We start from the raw sequence: 18209 nt of genomic DNA on the forward strand, positions 1-18209 counted from the left end.
GAGAAATTAAAACATTTACAGACAAGCAAAAGCTGAGAGAGTTCAGCACCACCAAACCAGCTCTACAACAACTGCTAAAGGAACTTCTCTAGGCAAGAGACACAAAAGAAGGAAAAGACCTAAAATAACGAACCCAAAACAATTAAGAAAATGGGAATGGGAACATACATATGGATAATTACCTTAAATGTAAATGGACTCAATGCTCCCACCAAAAGACACAGATTGGCTGAATGGATACAAAAACAAGACGCATATATTTGCTGTCTACAAGAGACCCACTTCAGACCTAGAGACACATACAGACTGAAAGTAAGGGGATGGAAAAAGGTATTTCATGCAAATGGAAACCAAAAGAAAGCTGGAGTACCAATTCTCATATCAGACAAAACAGACTTTAAAATAAAGACTATTAGAAGAGACAAAGAAGGACACTACATAATGATCAAGGGATTGATCCAAGAAGAAGATATAACAATTGTAAATATTTATGCACCCAACATAGGAGCACCTCAATACATAAGGCAAATACTAGCAGCCATAAAAGGGGAAATTGACAGTAACACATTCATAGTGGGGGACTTTAACACCCCACTTTCACCCATGGACAGATCATCCAAAATGAAAATAAATAAGGAAACACAAGCTTTAAATGATACATTAAACAAGATGGACTTAATTGATATTTATAGGACATTCCATCCAAAAACAACAGAATACACATTTTTCTCAAGTGCTCATGGAACATTCTCCAGGATAGATCATATCTTGGGTCACAAATCAAGCCTTGGTAAATTTAAGAAAATTGAAATTGTATCAAGTATCTTTTCCGACCACAACGCTATGAGACTAGATATCAATTACAGGAAAAGATCTGTAAAAAATACAAACACATGGAGGCTAAACAATACACTACTTAATAACGAAGTGATCACTGAAGAAATCAAAGAGGAAATCAAAAAATACCTACAAACAAATGACAATGGAGACACGACGACTCAAAATCTATGGGATGCAGCAAAAGCAGTTCTAAGAGGGAAGTTTATAGCAATACAATCCTACCTTAAGAAACAGGAAACATCTCGAATAAACTTCCTAAGCTTGCACCTAAAGCAATTAGAGAAAGAAAACAAAAAGACCCCAAAGTTAGCAGAAGGAAAGAAATCATAAAAATCAGATCAGAAATAAATGAAAAAGAAATGAAGGAAACGATAGCAAAGATCAATAAAACTAAAAGCTGGTTCTTTGAAAGGATAAACAAAATTGATAAACCATTAGCCAGACTCATCAAGAAAAAAAGGGAGAAGACTGAAATCAATAGAAGTAGAAATGAAAAAGGAGAAGTAACAACTGACACTGCAGAAATAGAAAAGATCATGAGAGATTACTACAAGCAACTCTATGCCAATAAAATGGACAGCCTGGAAGAAATGGACAAATTCTTAGAAAGGCACAACCTGCCAAGACTGAATCAGGAAGAAATAGAAAATATGAACAGACCAATCACAAGCACTGAAATTGAACCTGTGATTAAAAATCTTCCAACAAGCAAAAGCCCAGGACCAGATGGCTTCACAGGCGAATTCTATCAAACATTTAGAGAAGAGCTATCACCTATCCTTCTCAAACTCTTCCAAGATATAGCAGAGGGAGGAACACTCCCAAACTCATTCTATGAGGCCACCATCACCCTGATACCAAAACCAGACAAGGATGTCACAAAGAAAGAAAACTACAGGCCAACATCACTGACAAACATAGATGCAAAAATCCTCAACAAAATACTAGCAAACAGAATCCAACAGCACATTAAATGGATCATACACCATGATCAAGTGGGGTTTATTCCAGGAATGCAAGGATTCTTCAATATACGCAAATCAATCAACGTGATATACCATATTAACAAATTGAAGGAGAAAAACCATATGATCATCTCAATAGATGCAGAGAAAGCTTTTGACAAAATTCAACACCCATTTATGATAAAAAGCCTGCAGAAAGTAGGCATAGATGGAACTTTCCTCAACATAATAAAGGCCATATATGACAAACCCACAGGCAACATCGTCCTCAATGGTGAAAAACTGAATGCATTTCCACTAAGATCAGGAAGAAGACAAGGTTGCCCACTCTCACCACTCTTATTCAACATAGTTTTGGAAGTTTTAGCAACAGCAATCAGAGAAGAAAAGGAAATAAAAGGAATCCAAATTGGGAAAGAAGAAGTAAAGCTGTCACTCTTTGCAGATGACATGATACTATACATAGAGAATCCTAAAGATGCTACCAGAAAACTACTAGAGCTAATCAATGAATTTGGTAAAGTAGCAGGATACAAAATTAATGCACAGAAATCTCTGGCATTCCTATATACTAATGATGAAAAATCTGAAAGTGAAATCAAGAAAACACTCCCATTTACCATTGCAACAAAAAGAATAAAATATCTAGGAATAAACCTACCTAAGGAGACGAAAGACCTGTATGCAGAAAATTATAAGACACTGATGAAAGAAATTAAAGATGATACAAATAGATGGAGAGATATACCATGTTCTTGGATGGGAAGAATCAACATTGTGAAAATGACTCTACTACCCAAAGCAATCTACAGATTCAATGCAATCCCTATCAAACTACCACTGGCATTTTTCACAGAACTAGAACAAAAAATTTCGCAATTTGTATGGAAACACAAAAGACCCCGAATAGCCAAAGCAATCTTGAGAACAAGAAAAGGAGCTGGAGGAATCAGGCTCCCTGACTTCAGACTATACTACAAAGCTACAGTAATCAAGACAGTATGGTACTGGCAGAGAAACAGAAAGATAGATCAATGGAACAAGATAGAAAGCCCAGAGATAAACCCACGCACATATGGACACCTTATCTTTGATAAAGGTGGCAGGAATGTACAGTGGAGAAAGAACAGCCTCTTCAATAAATGGTGCTGGGAATACTGGACAGGTACATGTAAAAGTATGAGATTAGATCACTCCCTAACACCATACACAAAAATAAGCTCAAAATGGATTAAAGACCTAAATGTAAGGCCAGAAACTATAAAACTCTTAGAGGAAAACATAGGCAGAACACTCTATGACATAAATCACAGCAAGATCCTTTCTGACCCACCTCCTAGAGTAATGGAAATAAAAACAAAAATAAACAAATGGGACCTAATGAAACTTCAAAGCTTTTGCACAGCAAAGGAAACCATAATCAAGACCAAAAGACAACCCTCAGATTGGGAGAAAATATTTGCAAATGAAGCAAATGACAAAGGATTAATCTCCAAAATTTACAAGCAGCTCATGCAGCTCAATAACAAAAAAACAAACAACCCAATCCAAAAATGGGCAGAAGACCTAAATAGACATTTCTCCAAAGAAGATATACAGAATGCCAACAAACACATGAAAGAATGCTCAACATCATTAATCATTAGAGAAATGCAAATCAAAACTACAATGAGATATCATCTCACACCAGTCAGAATGGCCATCATCAAAAAATCTAGAAACAATAAATGCTGGAGAGGGTGTGGAGAAAAGGGAACACTCTTGCACTGCTGGTGGGAATGTGAATTGGTTCAGCCACTATGGAGAACAGTATGGAGGTTCCTTAAAAAACTACAAATAGAATTACCATATGACCCAGCAATCCCACTACTGGGCATATACCCTGAGAAAACCAAAATTCAAAAAGAGTCATGTACCAAAATGTTCATTGCAGCTCTATTTACAATAGCCCGGAGATGGAAACAACCTAAGCGCCCATCATCGGATGAATGGATAAAGAAAATGTGGCACATATATACAATGGAATATTACTCAGCCTTAAAAAGAAATGAAATTGAGCTATTTGTAATGAGATGGATAGACCTAGAGTCTGTCATACAGACTGAAGTAAGTCAGAAAGAAAAAGACAAATACCGTATGCTAACACATATATATGGAATTTAAGGGGAAAAAAAAATGTCATGAAGAACCTAGGGGTAAGACAGGAATAAAGACGCAGACCTACTGGAGAACGGACTTGAGGATATGGGGAGGGGGGGGGTTGAGCTTTGACAGGGCGAGAGAGAGTCATGGACATATACACACTAACAAATGTAGTAAGGTAGATAGCTAGGGGGAAGCAGCCGCAAGGCACAGGGATATTAGCTCGGTGCTTTGTGACAGCCTGGAGGGGTGGAATAGGGAGAGTGGGAGGGAGGGAGACGCAAGAGGGAAGACATATGGGAACATATGTATATGTATAACTGATTCACTTTGTTATAAAGCAGAAACTAACACACCATTGTAAAGCAATTATACCCCAATAAAGATGTTTAAAAAAAAAAACAAAAAAACTACCACTGGCATTTTTCACAGAACTAGAACAAAAAATTTCACAATTTGTATGGAAACACAAAAGACCCCGAATAGCCAAAGCAATCTTGAGAAAGAAAAACGGAGCTGGAGGAATCAGGCTTCCTGACTTCAGACTATACTACAAAGCTACAGTAATCAAGACAGTATGGTACTGGCACAAAAACAGAAAGATCAATGGAACAGGATAGAAAGCCCAGAGATAAACCCACGCACATATGGTCACCTTATCTTTGATAAAGGAGGCAGGAATGTACAGTGGAGAAAGGACAGCCTCTTCAATAAGTGGTGCTGGGAAAACTGGACAGCTACATGTAAAAGTATGAGATTAGATCGCTCCCTAACACCATACACAAAAATAAGCTCAAAATGGATTAAAGACCTAAATGTAAGGCCAGAAACTATCAAACTCTTAGAAGAAAACATAGGCAGGACACTCTATGACATAAATCACAGCAAGGTCCTTTTTGACCCACCTCCTAGAGAAATGGAAATAAATACAAAAATACACAAATGGGACCTAATGAAACTTAAAAGCTTTTGTGCAGCAAAGGAAACCATAAACAAGACCAAAAGACCACCCTTAGAATGGGATAAAATATTTGCAAATGAAGCAACTGACAAAGGATTAATCTCCAAAATTTATAAGCAGCTCATGCAGCTTAATAACAAAAAAACAAACAACCCAATCCAAAAATGGGCAGAAGACTTAAATAGACATTTCTCCAAAGAAGATATACAGACTGCCAACAAACACATGAAAGAATGCTCAACATCACTAATCATTAGAGAAATGCAAATCAAAACTACAATGAGATATCATCTCACACCAGTCAGAATGGCCATCATCAAAAAATTTAGAAACAATAAATGCTGAAGAGGGTGTGGAGAAAAGGGAACACTCTTACACTCTTGGTGGGAATGTGAATTGGTACAGCCACTGTGGAGAACAGTATGGAGGTTCCTTAAAAAACTACAAATAGAACTACATATGACCCAGCAATCCCACTACTGGGCATATACCCTGAGAAAACCAAAATTCAGAAAGAGTCATGTACCAAAATGTTCATTGCAGCTCTATTTACAATAGCCCAGAGATGGAAACAACCTAAGTGTCCATCATAGGATGAATGGATAAAGAAGATGTGGCACATATATACAATGGAATATTACTCAGCCATAAAAAGAAACGAAATTGAGCTATTTGTAATGAGGTGGATAGACCTAGAGTCTGTCATACAGAGTGAAGTAAGTCAGAAAGAGAGAGACAAATACCGTATGCTAACACATATATATGGAATTTAAGGGGAAAAAAATGTCATGAAAAACCTAGGGGTGAAACAGGAATAAAGACACAGACTTACTAGAGAATGGACTTGAGGCTATGTGGAGGGGGAAGGGTAAACTGTAACAAAGCAAGAGAGAGGCATGGACATATATACACTACCAAATGTAAGGTAGATAGCTAGTGGGAAGCAGCCGCATAGCACAGGGAGATCAGCTCGGTGCTTTGTGACCGCCTGGAGGGGTGGGATAGGGAGGGTGAGAGGGAGGGAGACGCAAGTGGGAAGAGATATGGGAACATATGTATATATATAACTGATTCATTTTGTTGTGAAGCTGAAACTAACATACCATTGTAAAGCAATTATACTCCAATAAAGATGTTAAAATGAAAAAAAAAAGCAAGGGAAGCAGGACTGCAGGGCTTGAGTGACTATTTCATGTCTTTTGAGAACATAAATCTACCATAAATAGATCTTAAATAGATCATAAATAGACCATAAATCTTCTAACCAACCTGCATATAAATAATAGCTACCATTTATTGAGTGCTTACTATGTGCCAAGTAATGTGCAAGTGCTTTACAAGAAATGTATCTCAGCGAATTGCGGGACAGTCCCAAAAGATGGCATTTATAATTTTGAATTTACAGATGAGGAAACTCCAGCTCAGAAGAGTTAAGTAATCTGCCCTGTGATCATTGAACCAGTAAAGACCATGTTTGAACACAGGTCTGCATGACCCCAGCAACCATGTTCTTTCCACTGTCTTATGTTGCTTCCCAAGTGTACTTTATGCAGAGAACTATAGTAATATAAAGAGATATTCACTGAAATACTACTATGTGCCTACTATGTGTCTTTGGGCTAAATAATCTGTGCTGTTTTCTAATCTTTAGAATAAGGATAATAAAGATTCCCACCTCATAGGACCGAAGTAGTTAATACATGTAAAATGCTTAGGATAGTACAGAGAACATAATAAGTGAATTGATATGAGTTCTAGGAACTGGGAATACATGAGTGAGCAAAACAGAAGTCTTTGTCTTCATAAGGCTTCATTCTGGTGAAAGGGAAAGAATAAGTAAATAAATAAACAAATAACATATAGTAACTGTATATATATATATATATATACATATGGCATTATATCTGATATATATATATATATATATCAGATATAATGCCATAGTATTGCAGGATGTAATAAGAACCATGAAGAAAAACAAAGCAAAAATGAAAGATAAAGAATGCTAGGTTGGGGCACTATTTTAAATAGGGCTATCATGGAAGGCCTCATTGAGGTAACATTTGAGCAAAGACATGAAAGGGATGCAGTGGTGAGCCATGCAGATATTTAATGGAAAAGCAAGAGCAAAATCCAGCTTCCCTAGACTTTTCAAGGAACAACAAGGAGGTCGAAGGAACTGGAGTAGAGTGACCAAGGTGGGCAGTAGAAGATGAAGTCCTGGTGGGTGGGGAAATGGGGAGATTGTGCAGGATCTTGTAGGTCATTGTAAGAACTTTGACTTTCACTCCGAAGCTACTGGAGGGTTCTGAGCAAAGAGTAACATGATATGGCTCATGTTCTAAAAAAGGATCCCTCTGGCAGCTGTGTTAATAATACACTGTAGGGAGATAAGCAGTCATTCAGGAGAGACAAGATAATGGCAATAATCAAGGAAAGGGTAGCAATGGAGATGGGGAGAAGTGGTCAGATTCTGGAAATACTTTAGAGGTAGAACCCATGAGACTTCTTGAGAGATTGGATGTAGAATATGAGAGAAAGAGAGAGGTCAAGGACCGGCCTGAGCAGCTGAGAAGGTAGAGATACCATTAACTCAAATGGAGAAAACTCAGGGAGAAGCCATGTTTAGAAATCTTTCATGCATTATTTTAAATCCTTTCAGCCTCACCTCTTATTCCAGGTGTTGCTGCAGTGACCAATTCTGTGCAGGCCTCAACCTCAAGATCATCTCTCAAGAACAATATTCCAGCACCTTGCCTCTCTCACTCCCTGCTTCTCGCGTGGGATACTGCAGAAACCAGCCCACAGTGCACATGCGCAATTAGAAGCATGTGGTGCAAGCTTAACCAATGGCAGACAGGAGCCGATAGATAAGTGCATCCTCTTTGTTCTTCTTCACTTCAGTACAGAATTCTGAGACCCATTTCGCTAAGTCTTCTCAGAAGGTTCCACAGTATCAATCAACAAATCGCCCACTGCATTTGTCAACTCAATAATGCATCCTTGTATTGGCTTTTCCGCTTTCTCTATTTTGTTTCCCCTGGGCCCCTTAGTCTATTCCCTGAACTCATTTTCTCAAATAAACTACTAGCACCTAAGCCTTTGTTTGGCGCTCTGCTTTAAGGGGAACACTGGGCATCAAAATTGACTCCAGAGACCCTACTGTATAGCACAGGGAACACTACTCAGTCTTCTGTGGTGACCTAAATGGGAAGGAAATCCAAAAACGAGGGGATATATGTATACATATAGCTGATTCACTTTGCTGTACAGCAGAAACTAACACAACGTTGTAAAGCAACTATAATCCGATTTTAAAAAAAGGTGACTCCAGATTGTAAAGCCTCAGTATGGGATTTTGGAGGCTGATCCTACAGCACTGATCACAAGACAATAAGGACCCCTGCTGATGGTTAAGTAGTTGGTGGTAAATTGCAAGTGATGACAACCCCTGGCATACAGTAGGATTGCTAATTACCAAGACTCTCTACTGTTATAGATTAGAATGAGGTGCAGACAGAAGATGAAACATTGAATTACATGTGGCTATGGTACTTGAGCGTTATGGAGCAATGATAGTCATAAAGTGGGCTGACATCTGTTAACTGCTTTGGAGATCTTAACAAAAGAAAATGACAGGCTCTATTCAGCCAACAATCAAATCATGGCACACTGTGAAAGCCAGAAGCCTCTAGGGCAGAGTAGCCACTGAGCCGACCGTGCTAAAAATCAGCTCCGACATATAATCAAAAGGGTGGCAGAGCGGCAAAGGAGTCTAAATGCACAGGCTTAAAATATTACCCGTGTCAAACCTAGGGCCCTGATAGGAAAATAATGAAACTTTGAGATCTAGAATGGGGACATTTGTGTGCACATGTCTTATAATCTTAAACCCCCAGATTTTTTGTCATCCTCTGTGCCAACAGACTCCTTTCTCTTGATAAAGGAAAGCAGCCTCTTCTTGTCTGGAACTACTTCAAAGAATATATCTGAGGCAAGAGCCTAATTTATTACCTTAATTTTCCCAATATCTTCCCCCAACGACCACTGCCTCAAGCCTGTAACCAGGGTCAGAGCTCAGCAAACCTATGTGGGGATTGCAATCCCTGCTCCAGGGAGAACCAGACCAGAGTTCCTCAACCTCGGCACTAGTGACATTTGGGGCTGGATAATTCTTTACTGTGGGAGCTGTCCTGTGTATTGCAGGCTGTCCAGCAGCATCCCTGCCCTCTACTCACTAGATGTTAGTAGAACCCCCTTGGTAATGACAACCAAAAATGTCTCCAGACATTACCAAACGTTCCCTGGGGGTCAAAATCATCCCAGGTGAGAACCACTGAACTACAGATGAACTCAAAAAGAATTGCAAAACTGTCTAATAGAAACCAGGGGGTTATTTGTAAGAGTGAATATTTAGAGCACTAAACCAGAGACTGCTGGACACTAAACTGGACTGCTGTTGCACATAGCCCCACTCAGGGGTGGCTTTAAAGAACAAAGGTGAAGTGAAATCTTGCCAGTTGGTAGAGCTGGGAGCAGTATTCTTTATTATTAGCTTTGTTTATAGAGAGAAGTGGCCCAAAGTACAAATATTTACAGACTCCTAGGTTTGTCTTTCCTGCCTGAAGTGACTCTGCCAACATCCATAACACCAGAATTATAGTATCCTGATCAATGCTACTTTAACCAAGGAATCCACTTTACAGCCTCCTCCTAAAAAAAAAGGTGACAATATACACATGACCAGAGACTCCACTGATATTGCCATATCCCTCATCACTCAGAAGTAGCCAGCTTCTGATGTGGTAAATGCTTAAAACCAAACAATAAAGAGTGTCCCCAACAGCTAAAGACATAGCTCTGGAAACCCCAGAATGGGAGCAGGATTGGCCCATTTTATCATCACTTCCAGTGACGCACTCACAGAATTTGTGTTTCCTGCCTCCCAAATGTAGGCTTTGCTAGATTACAATAATTAGCTCTCCACGAGTTGGGTGGAGGATGCTTCACTGAACTTGAAACTCCCTCACTATCATTTGGTTACTTGGTTTCTCATGGCAGTAGTCACGTAGCAATGGAAAGAGTTACTATAGTAGTGGAAGTACTCAACTGTGACTGGCAAAAAATCTGGGATTGTTGCTATACAATAGCAGTAGGGAGGAATAAATCTGTAAGGAATTCAACTGAGGCTTACTTACCTTGGTGTTTCTGTACCCCAGGATAAGTTGAACAGGCAATTACACAATCATGGCCCAACCAGAGCAAGGTAAACAAAGGCTGAAGTTTCCAGTTACCTCGCTGAGGAAACAACCTAGATCAGCTGATGTGCTGGTCCAGGGTGAAGGGAGTTTAGGATGGATAGTAGAGGAGGGAGTTCATGAAAACAAGCACAGTCTTGGCATCAGTGTAGCAGCAGGGACTGAAGCTTATTCCACCAACTCTCTTATATTAAGTCTTCGCAGAGATAGTAGGTGGCCATCACCTTGAAGGGGACTCTGTAAAAGACCAGACATAACAAAAGGCCAAGCAGATGTGAGTGGTACAAAGAGTGGACTGAAATGGACAGCATCTGTGTATCTTGTCACCACCGCAAATCCTTTCAGCCACTTATTCCAACCACTGCTGCGGCAAACTTTTCTGAAGAGAGTTTGATGAACTTTGGGCAAGTACGACATGACTGCACCTCTCTTCTTCCTCAGGACTTCTCTGATGTGGAAGTCAGCTTGGCATTCACAATTGTGCATTTGGGAAGTGTGGAGTAGTTAATGGCCAGGGGCATTAACCTTTGATCAAAGGGAGACAGGAACTGACAGATAAATGCCTCTTCCATCTGGCTTTCAGTGGACAGTTTTGCGAATCATCTCACGAAGCTTCCCAGGAAGTCCTAAGGGATCAAGAAAACATTCAGATATGGTGACGACAAACTCAATAATACATCCTTATACTGCCTCTCCCTCTTCCTTGTTTTACTTCCCCTCTCTCTTCTCTCACTCTTGCTCCCTGCTATCAAAGCCCCAAATAAAATACTGCACGTAAGCCTTTGTTTCAGCCTCTACTTTGAGGGGAATCCAAAGGGAGGGAAGAAAGGAGAATTTAATTTTTAGAATTTTTTTTTTTTGTGGTATGCGGGCCTCTCACTGCTGTGGCCTCTCCCGTTGCGGAGCACAGGCTCCGGACGCGCAGGCTCAGTGGCCATGGCTCACGGGCCCAGCCGCTCCGTGGCACGTGGGATCCTCCTGGACCGGGGCGCGAACCCGCGTCCCCTGCACCGGCAGGTGGACTCCCAACCACTGCGCCACCAGGGAAGCCCAGAAATTTTTAAAATTTAGTTTGAGATGCGTAATGGACATCCGAGTGGAAATGTTGGGGAGGCAGTGGATACACAAATCTGGAGTTCACGTTGTAAAGCAACTATACTGCAGTAAATATTAATTTAAAAAACCAAAAACTAGAGAACAACAACAACAAATCTAGAGTTCAGGGAAGAAATCCAGGCTTCTGAAAAGCAATTCACTTCCTAACTTTGAAGAGGGCTGTAAACATACAGGTTAAAAAAAAAAGGAAGAAAAGAGAAAGGAAAAAAAAAAGGACAAAATAGCACATGCAACTGTCATATAAAGAGTGTCCACAGTAAGCATTCTGGGACTGAGCAGGAAGGACCCAAGACGTCTTTCTAAAGATCAGATCAGATCCTGCTCTTAAAAGGGAAGTCATTCAATGAAACTGAAAAGCATTTCAAGTAGCATTGACTAGAGCATATTAATCTCAGTAGCAAACAGGTCCCTACTATGTCTGCTGATTTTTCCACCAAATTATATCTTCAGCTAAACACTGAAAGATACTTTGCACAGCTCATTTGTCCCTTTTTCAGTGAATCCATCTTGACAGAGTGAGTTACACCCTCTTTTGCATTCCTACGGTGCTACATCTCTTTTTTTCCACTTTTGTTGTTTACTTTACCACACTAGACTGTAATTTATCCCTCTACTTAATTCTGTCTCTCCAATGACGGTGTGTCCCCTTCTTAGTGGGATCCCTGTCTTTGTATCTCCAGCACCTAATACAGTGTCCAGCATTGAGGTGGCTCTGTTTTCAAATGAATGAATGCTTGCATTGAATGGGTCCCTGCAGAACCCATGCAAAGGACGGTGTTGAGCTAGAGCAAAGAAGTCGCTCCTCTGAATTACCAGTACATTTATCGGACCTGTATCTCTCTTTGGTCATTTATTTTGTCTTATTTTATATGTATTTTTATGTATACCTTGTTTGGCCCTACCATACCAGGAACGTCTTCAGGTTGAGATTCATGTCTGAATCACCTCTGCACCTCGATCAAAGTGCCTGGCATAAAACAGGTGCCAAACATATGGAATAAATAAATCACTTGCCTTGCAACCAGCAACACTGGCATCACCTGTGCTTCTCAAACTTAAACGTGCACAGGTGTCATCTCGTTAAGGTGTAGATTACCATTCAGTAGATCTGAAGTAAGCCTGAGAGGCTGCATTTTCTAAAGAACCCCCAGATGATGCCCAAGCAGCTGGTCCACAGACCACATTTTAAAATACCAACGTCACTGTATCAATGGTTCTCCACCATAGCTGCATATTAGAATTTTCCCCAATGATGTGAAAAGTGCTGGTGGGAACTTCCCTGGCGGTCCAGTGGTTAAGACTCCCCCCTTCCATTGCAGGGGGTGCGAGTGCGATTGCTGGTGGGGGAACTAATATCACGCGTGCTGCGGGCCTAAAAAAGTAAAAAAAAAAAATTTTTTTAAGTGCTAGTGTCTTGGTCGCCAGCGTCCCCCCCCCAAAATTCTGATTTAAGCTCTCCATGCCATAAGCAGCAAGTATCTAGAGTTAACAAAGCTTTACGTGTGCAAGAAAGTAAACATGTAATCGCATATCTTCTTAAATGAACTGCTGAAAACAGCTGAATAAATAACTCTTCAAGAGAAACTAACACGCAGTACCAAACGCCCCAGCTCCCGAGTCAGTCTCCGAGCGACGGAGTCCCGCCCCTGCCTGTCTTAGACACTCCCCTACGGCGAGACCTGACCCCACCCCTCGCCAAGGCCTCTGCCGCGACTCCTTCCGGCTCTACCCGACCGACTTCCGGCGTGGAGGCTGGTCACGTGCCCGGATATGGGAGGTGGGGCCGAGCGGCCGCTTCCGGTTGGCCGCTCGACCGAGGAGCGCATCCTAGTAGCTGTGGCCGTTCCAGCCCCGTCCCATCTCTGTCGTGGAGGACCCGCCTCGGCACAGGCGGGCTCGGTCCGGCCTTGAGGTAAGCCTTCGGCCGTGGCTGCCGGGCAGTCCTGGCGGCGGCGCACCGACGAGCGGACGGGTGGACGCCAGGGTCTGAGGCGGCTCCTCAGTTCCGCTGCTGGCCCAGCACCGGGGGGGTCGGGTGCCGCTCCCTCCGCCGTCAGGGCTCTCTTCTCTTCCTGCCTGTCTGGGTAAGACGCAGAGTCCAGTAGGAGCATCCCCCGCCCCGGGGGGCTGGGAGTGCAATCCTGACACCCCTTTCCGGTTCCGCCCATGAAAACCCGATTTCACTGTAAAAAACGGCCCTGATCCGTTTGCTCTCTGGCGTGAACCAGGAGGGGTCCAAATCCACATTTTCTTCTAAATCTTTTAAGTGCATTTCCCTGGCTCCAGGCACCTTGTTCTTTTCTGGAGGACAGTGCTCCACGCGCTAAGATGTCTCGAGAGCATACAGGGCCCAGCCCACACTCACTCACTGACATGGCACTCCTACAGACAACTTACCTGCCACACCCTGTAATGATCCAGCTGAATTTAAGGAAACAAGAACCAGCGTGTAGAGTATTGTGGCTGACTACCACTGGAACATGGTCATACATGGGTTCTTAAACGGGGGAAATAGTTTTGGAGGACCTCTAATGGTTCATTCACTGACTTACAAAAAATGTACTGTAAAGACTGGAGAGTTAATCACTTCACCCTGAGAATGTAGATGCCATTGGAGGCATGGCTCTTCCTGTCTTCATGGACATATCTGTCATATACACCATTGTAACCTAGAATTGTGCCTGGCACTTCGCAGGCATCGATATTTGCCGAATGAATGAGAGTCGCATAGTGCTTTTCATTATGACTAACTCCTTTATGAACTCTCCCCAGTCCAGTCTTGTTTTACCACTTACCATACAGTCAGTCCTTTGCTTTTGACCAAAGAGGGTCTGGGTGGTAGATGCTGACCACTGTTAGTCATTCATTTAACCAGTTTTTACTATTCAGTTCAAGTTACCGCAAGAGATATTTGTTGAGTACCCACTAATAAAGGATACAGAGCTATGCTAAAACACCCCCCATCCCTCCTTTCTTTCAAGAGAGTTGTTGAGATCCAGGAGCTTGTGATTTTACGAACCAGTTGGACAGCAAGTGCTTGATTGTTTAGTAAATGCAGTAAGTGCTGTAGCAGTTGAGAGGAGAGATCAGTTTGGATTAAGATCTTTATTGAATCAACTTCATATAAATTATGGAGTGTAATTAGGGTTTGGATACATGATACTCCCTGCATGGAAAAGCTCCTAAGCAAAGATTTAAAGACCAGAATGAACAGAGAGCTTGGAGTGGAAGGTTTGTATTTGGGAACATTAGGAAAATGTTGAGCAAGGTTATATCGTGATGAAAGCTATGTTTTAGTATTATTTGTCGAGAGTTTTGGGGTTGTAGAAGCTTGCAAAGAGGTAACCAGATGCTGTGGTGTTTAATAGATGTGGTTGATGTGAACCTGGGTTAGTGTGTTGGCAGCAGGAGCAGAAAGGATAAATTATGTGTAGATGAAGGAAAATCAGCAGAAGGCTTTAGTTGTCATGTTATTTGGTGCTGTCATTTTGGTTAATTTATTAAATGCCTGGTATGTCTTTGCCAAGTTCTTGGAATACAAAGATGAATAAGACGTGGTCTTGCCTGCAAGGAAATACTTTTAATGGGGGAGAGAATACAACTAGCTAGACAATATGGTTTGTAAGTGCTATGTTAGCAGAATAGAGGGGAAATATTAGAGAAGTGGGAAAGGAATTTTTTTTTCTTTGAGTGTGTGACTACTTCACAGAAGAGGTGACATTTCAGCAGGATCTTAAGGATGGATTGGAATTTCCCAGGGAGAAAAGAATTTCAGGAAGAAGAAATTGCACAAACAAGAGCCTAGAGACAGAAAAGCAAACTGGTCAGTACCCAGCGTGGCTTGGGCATAGGATAGAGTTGAGCTTTTAACACAGTGTGTAGGCCCTAGAACGTATTAAGGGATAGTAACACGGACATTTTATAATAGGTGGAATGGAGGTTAAGATGGGTAAAAATGTAGAGAGATGAAGAAGAAAGCAGTTGGGGAAACTTGCTCTTCATAGCTTCTATATTCTCTGCAGGGTAGACGGTGAAGCCATTTGCAGAGAGGGAAGTGGCTGACACTAGAATTGGGGGTTGAAGGAGAGAAATAAGGATTTGCAATACTGATGGGGAGTAGGAAGAGGAATCATCAAAGAAGGTATTAAGGAATTGCTGAGCAACTTTGAAAGTTTAGCTTTAATTGGATTTAAATATTTGTAATGAGTGCAGCGAACATGGATATGAGGCCTTCTTAAATGGCATATGGTAGCCAAGAGAAGTAGAGAAAAAAGACAGTTTATGGAGATTGGTGAACAGAGTGAACTGGTCTACAAATGGAGCAAGATGTTGAAGGGGATAGTCTGGGGCATAGGGAAATGAACACTGCCTCTAGGCTAGGTTGGAAAAGAAATTAAGCTTGGAGAGGCCAGATGGACTAGGAGAACAGGAAGGAGGGGGCCGTCAGGAGACTAGAGGCAGAGATGAGGTGAAAGAGGGATAGAAGTGTGACTTTTGTGAGAAAAGCAATCTTTTGAGTTGGAGCAGAGATAGAAGTTTTACAGATTGAGTAAAATATAGCAGATACCTGTAGTTTACAAAAGTGTCCGTGTGTTATAAAAATTCACTCTAAGTCATTTATTTAAAACTCATAATTTCTTCATTTTCCCATAGAAGCAGTGTTAGAACTAGGAGTTAATTTCTAAGCAAGCTCACACGTATGAAATACTATACATCTGCATTGGAAATAATAATGTATATACAGTATATTCAAAAAATAAAGTTGCAGTGAGTTTTTTTGAAATATGTAACTTAAGTTATATTTGAAAAAAGATGATTAATATACCATAAAATTCACCTTCTTTCAGTATATAATTCAGCGGTTTCCAGTATATTCAAATGGTTATAAAAACATCACTACTATCTATTTCAAGGACATTTTCATCACCCCAAAAAGAAGCCCCATACACATTAGCAGTCACTCCCCATTCCTCCTTGCCCTCAGCCCCTGGCAACCACAAATCAATCCATCTGTATGGATTTGTCTACTCTGGACATTTCACATAAATGGAATCATAAAATATGTAGTTCTTTGTAACTGGCTTCTTTCACTTAGCATCATGTTTTCAGGATTCACTGATGTTGTAATATGTATCAGTACTTTGTTCCTTTTTTATGGCCAAATAATATTCTACTGTATGGATATATTTCATTTTTCTGTTCATCAGGACATTTGAGATGTTTCCACATTTTGACTATGGTGAACAATACTGCTATGGACATTTAGGTACACGATTTTGTGTGGACATATGTTTAGCAGTTCTCTTGAGTATATACCTAGGAGTGGAATTGCTGGGTCATATGGTAAGCCATGTTTAACTTTTTGAGGAACCACCAAGCTGTTTTCTGAAGTGGCTGCAGCATTTTATAATCACCAGCAATATATGAGACTTCCTTTTTCTCCACACCTTTACCAACACTTGTCTTTTTCATTTTTAGCCATCCGAGTGGTGTACAGTGGTAGGTATCTCAATGTGGTTTGATTTGCATTTCCCTAATGGCTAATGTTGCACATCTTTCCATGTGCTTATTGGCCATTTGTATCTCTTCCTTGGAGAAATGTCTGTTCAGATCCTTTGCTCAGTTTTTAACTGGGATACTTTTTATTTTTGAGTTGTAAGAGTTCTTTATATAGGAAATTTGTATTTGAGGATTGGGCATGGGTTTTTAAATTTTTTCCTAAATTTTTAAAAAATATTATAATATTTGGTGAACACTTCCAAAGATTTTAGAGTTTGATATCACTGGTTCTCTAATTTCTTTTCCAAACATACAGCTTCTTATTTTTATGATGTAGGTGTACTAGTGTATTAAATCATTCATCCTACACTTATTTGCCATAAATAAGATCATTTTTTTAATCCTAAATGGAACAATGTAAGATAGAATGATTTTGAGAATGAGTATAATATCTATACTCTGAATTTTTTTCAGTTGAGTAAAGATGACAGCAATCAAGCACGCATTACAAAGAGACATTTTTACACCAAATGACGAACGCCTGCTGAGTATTGTCAATGTCTGCAAAGCAGGAAAAAAGAAAAAGAACTGTTTTTTGTGTGCCACAGGTGGGTATTTAGTAAGTCAAGGTTCTTGTTTGGCATTCTTTTATTCCCTAGGGGTCATTTCCTCATTGTTTAAAATATTCTTGGACTTCCCTGGTGGTCCAGTGGTTAATCTGCCTTCCAACGCAGGGGACATGCCTTCGATCTCTGGTCAGGGAACTAAGATCCCACGTGCCATGGGGCAGCTAAGCCTGCGCACCACAACTAGAGAAGCCTGTGTGCTGCAGTGAAAGATCCTGCATCCCACAAAGAAGATCCTGTGAACTGCAACTAAGACCTGATGCAGCCAAATAAGTAAATTTAAAAAATAAAAGAATGGCCATGTATCACTTTTAAAAAAAAAAGAAATTCAATTTCAAAAATAAATAAATAAAATAAAATATTCTTATTGTTTCTGTGATTGGAAAATCGGGCCAACAAATTCTTTTTTTTTCAATTGTCTTTAATTAAATCTTGAATAGATACAAAAGTATTTCTTTTTAAAAATTATTTATTTATTTTTGGCCGCGTTGGGTCTTTGTTGCTGCACGCGGGCTTTCTCTAGTTGCCGTGCGCAGGCTTCTCATTGTGGTGGCTTCTCTTGTTGTGGAGAACGGGCTCTAGATGCTTGGGCTTCAGTAGTTGCGGCACGCGGGCTCAGTAGTTGTGGCTCAGGACTCTAGAGCACAGGCTCAGTAGTTGTGACACACAGCCTTCGTTGCTCCGTGGCATGTGGGATCTTCCCAGACCAGGGATCAGACTAGTGTTCCCTGCACTGGCAGGCAGATTCTTAACCACTGCACCACCAGGGAAGTGCCACAAAAGTATTTCTGTAACATACATA

The 18209-nt window shown here is 40.7% G+C and overlaps 2 protein-coding genes across 7 annotated transcripts in view; one reads left to right on the forward strand and one right to left on the reverse strand.

Annotated features, from left to right (window-relative positions):
• The window catches only part of LOC149749153 (uncharacterized), a 47163-nt gene extending 33440 nt beyond the window's left edge, over positions 1-13723 (reverse strand). The window contains exon 1 of the mRNA XM_089911958.1: positions 10107-13723. Coding sequence (XP_089768084.1) covers positions 12950-13450 — 501 coding nt within the window. The 5' untranslated portion in view covers positions 13451-13723 and the 3' untranslated portion in view covers positions 10107-12949. The remainder of the gene's footprint in view (positions 1-10106) is intronic.
• The window catches only part of EXOC1 (exocyst complex component 1), a 93645-nt gene continuing 88479 nt past the window's right edge, over positions 13044-18209 (forward strand). For 3 of the 6 annotated variants that reach the window (XM_089911955.1, XM_089911956.1, XM_089911954.1), the window contains exons 1-2: positions 13044-13194; positions 17256-17389. In XM_089911955.1, coding sequence (XP_089768081.1) covers positions 17266-17389 — 124 coding nt within the window. In that variant the 5' untranslated portion in view covers positions 13044-13194; positions 17256-17265. The remainder of the gene's footprint in view (positions 13195-17255; positions 17390-18209) is intronic. The other 3 variants (XM_022563859.3, XM_089911953.1, XM_022563876.3) reach the window with 1 other exon arrangement.

The sequence above is a fragment of the Delphinapterus leucas genome, chromosome 5 (genome assembly GCF_059928025.1).
Source record: "Delphinapterus leucas isolate spDelLeu-1000000601 "Yukka" chromosome 5, BTC_Dleu_Yukka2, whole genome shotgun sequence".
In the NCBI taxonomy this organism is placed as follows: domain Eukaryota; kingdom Metazoa; phylum Chordata; class Mammalia; order Artiodactyla; family Monodontidae; genus Delphinapterus; species Delphinapterus leucas.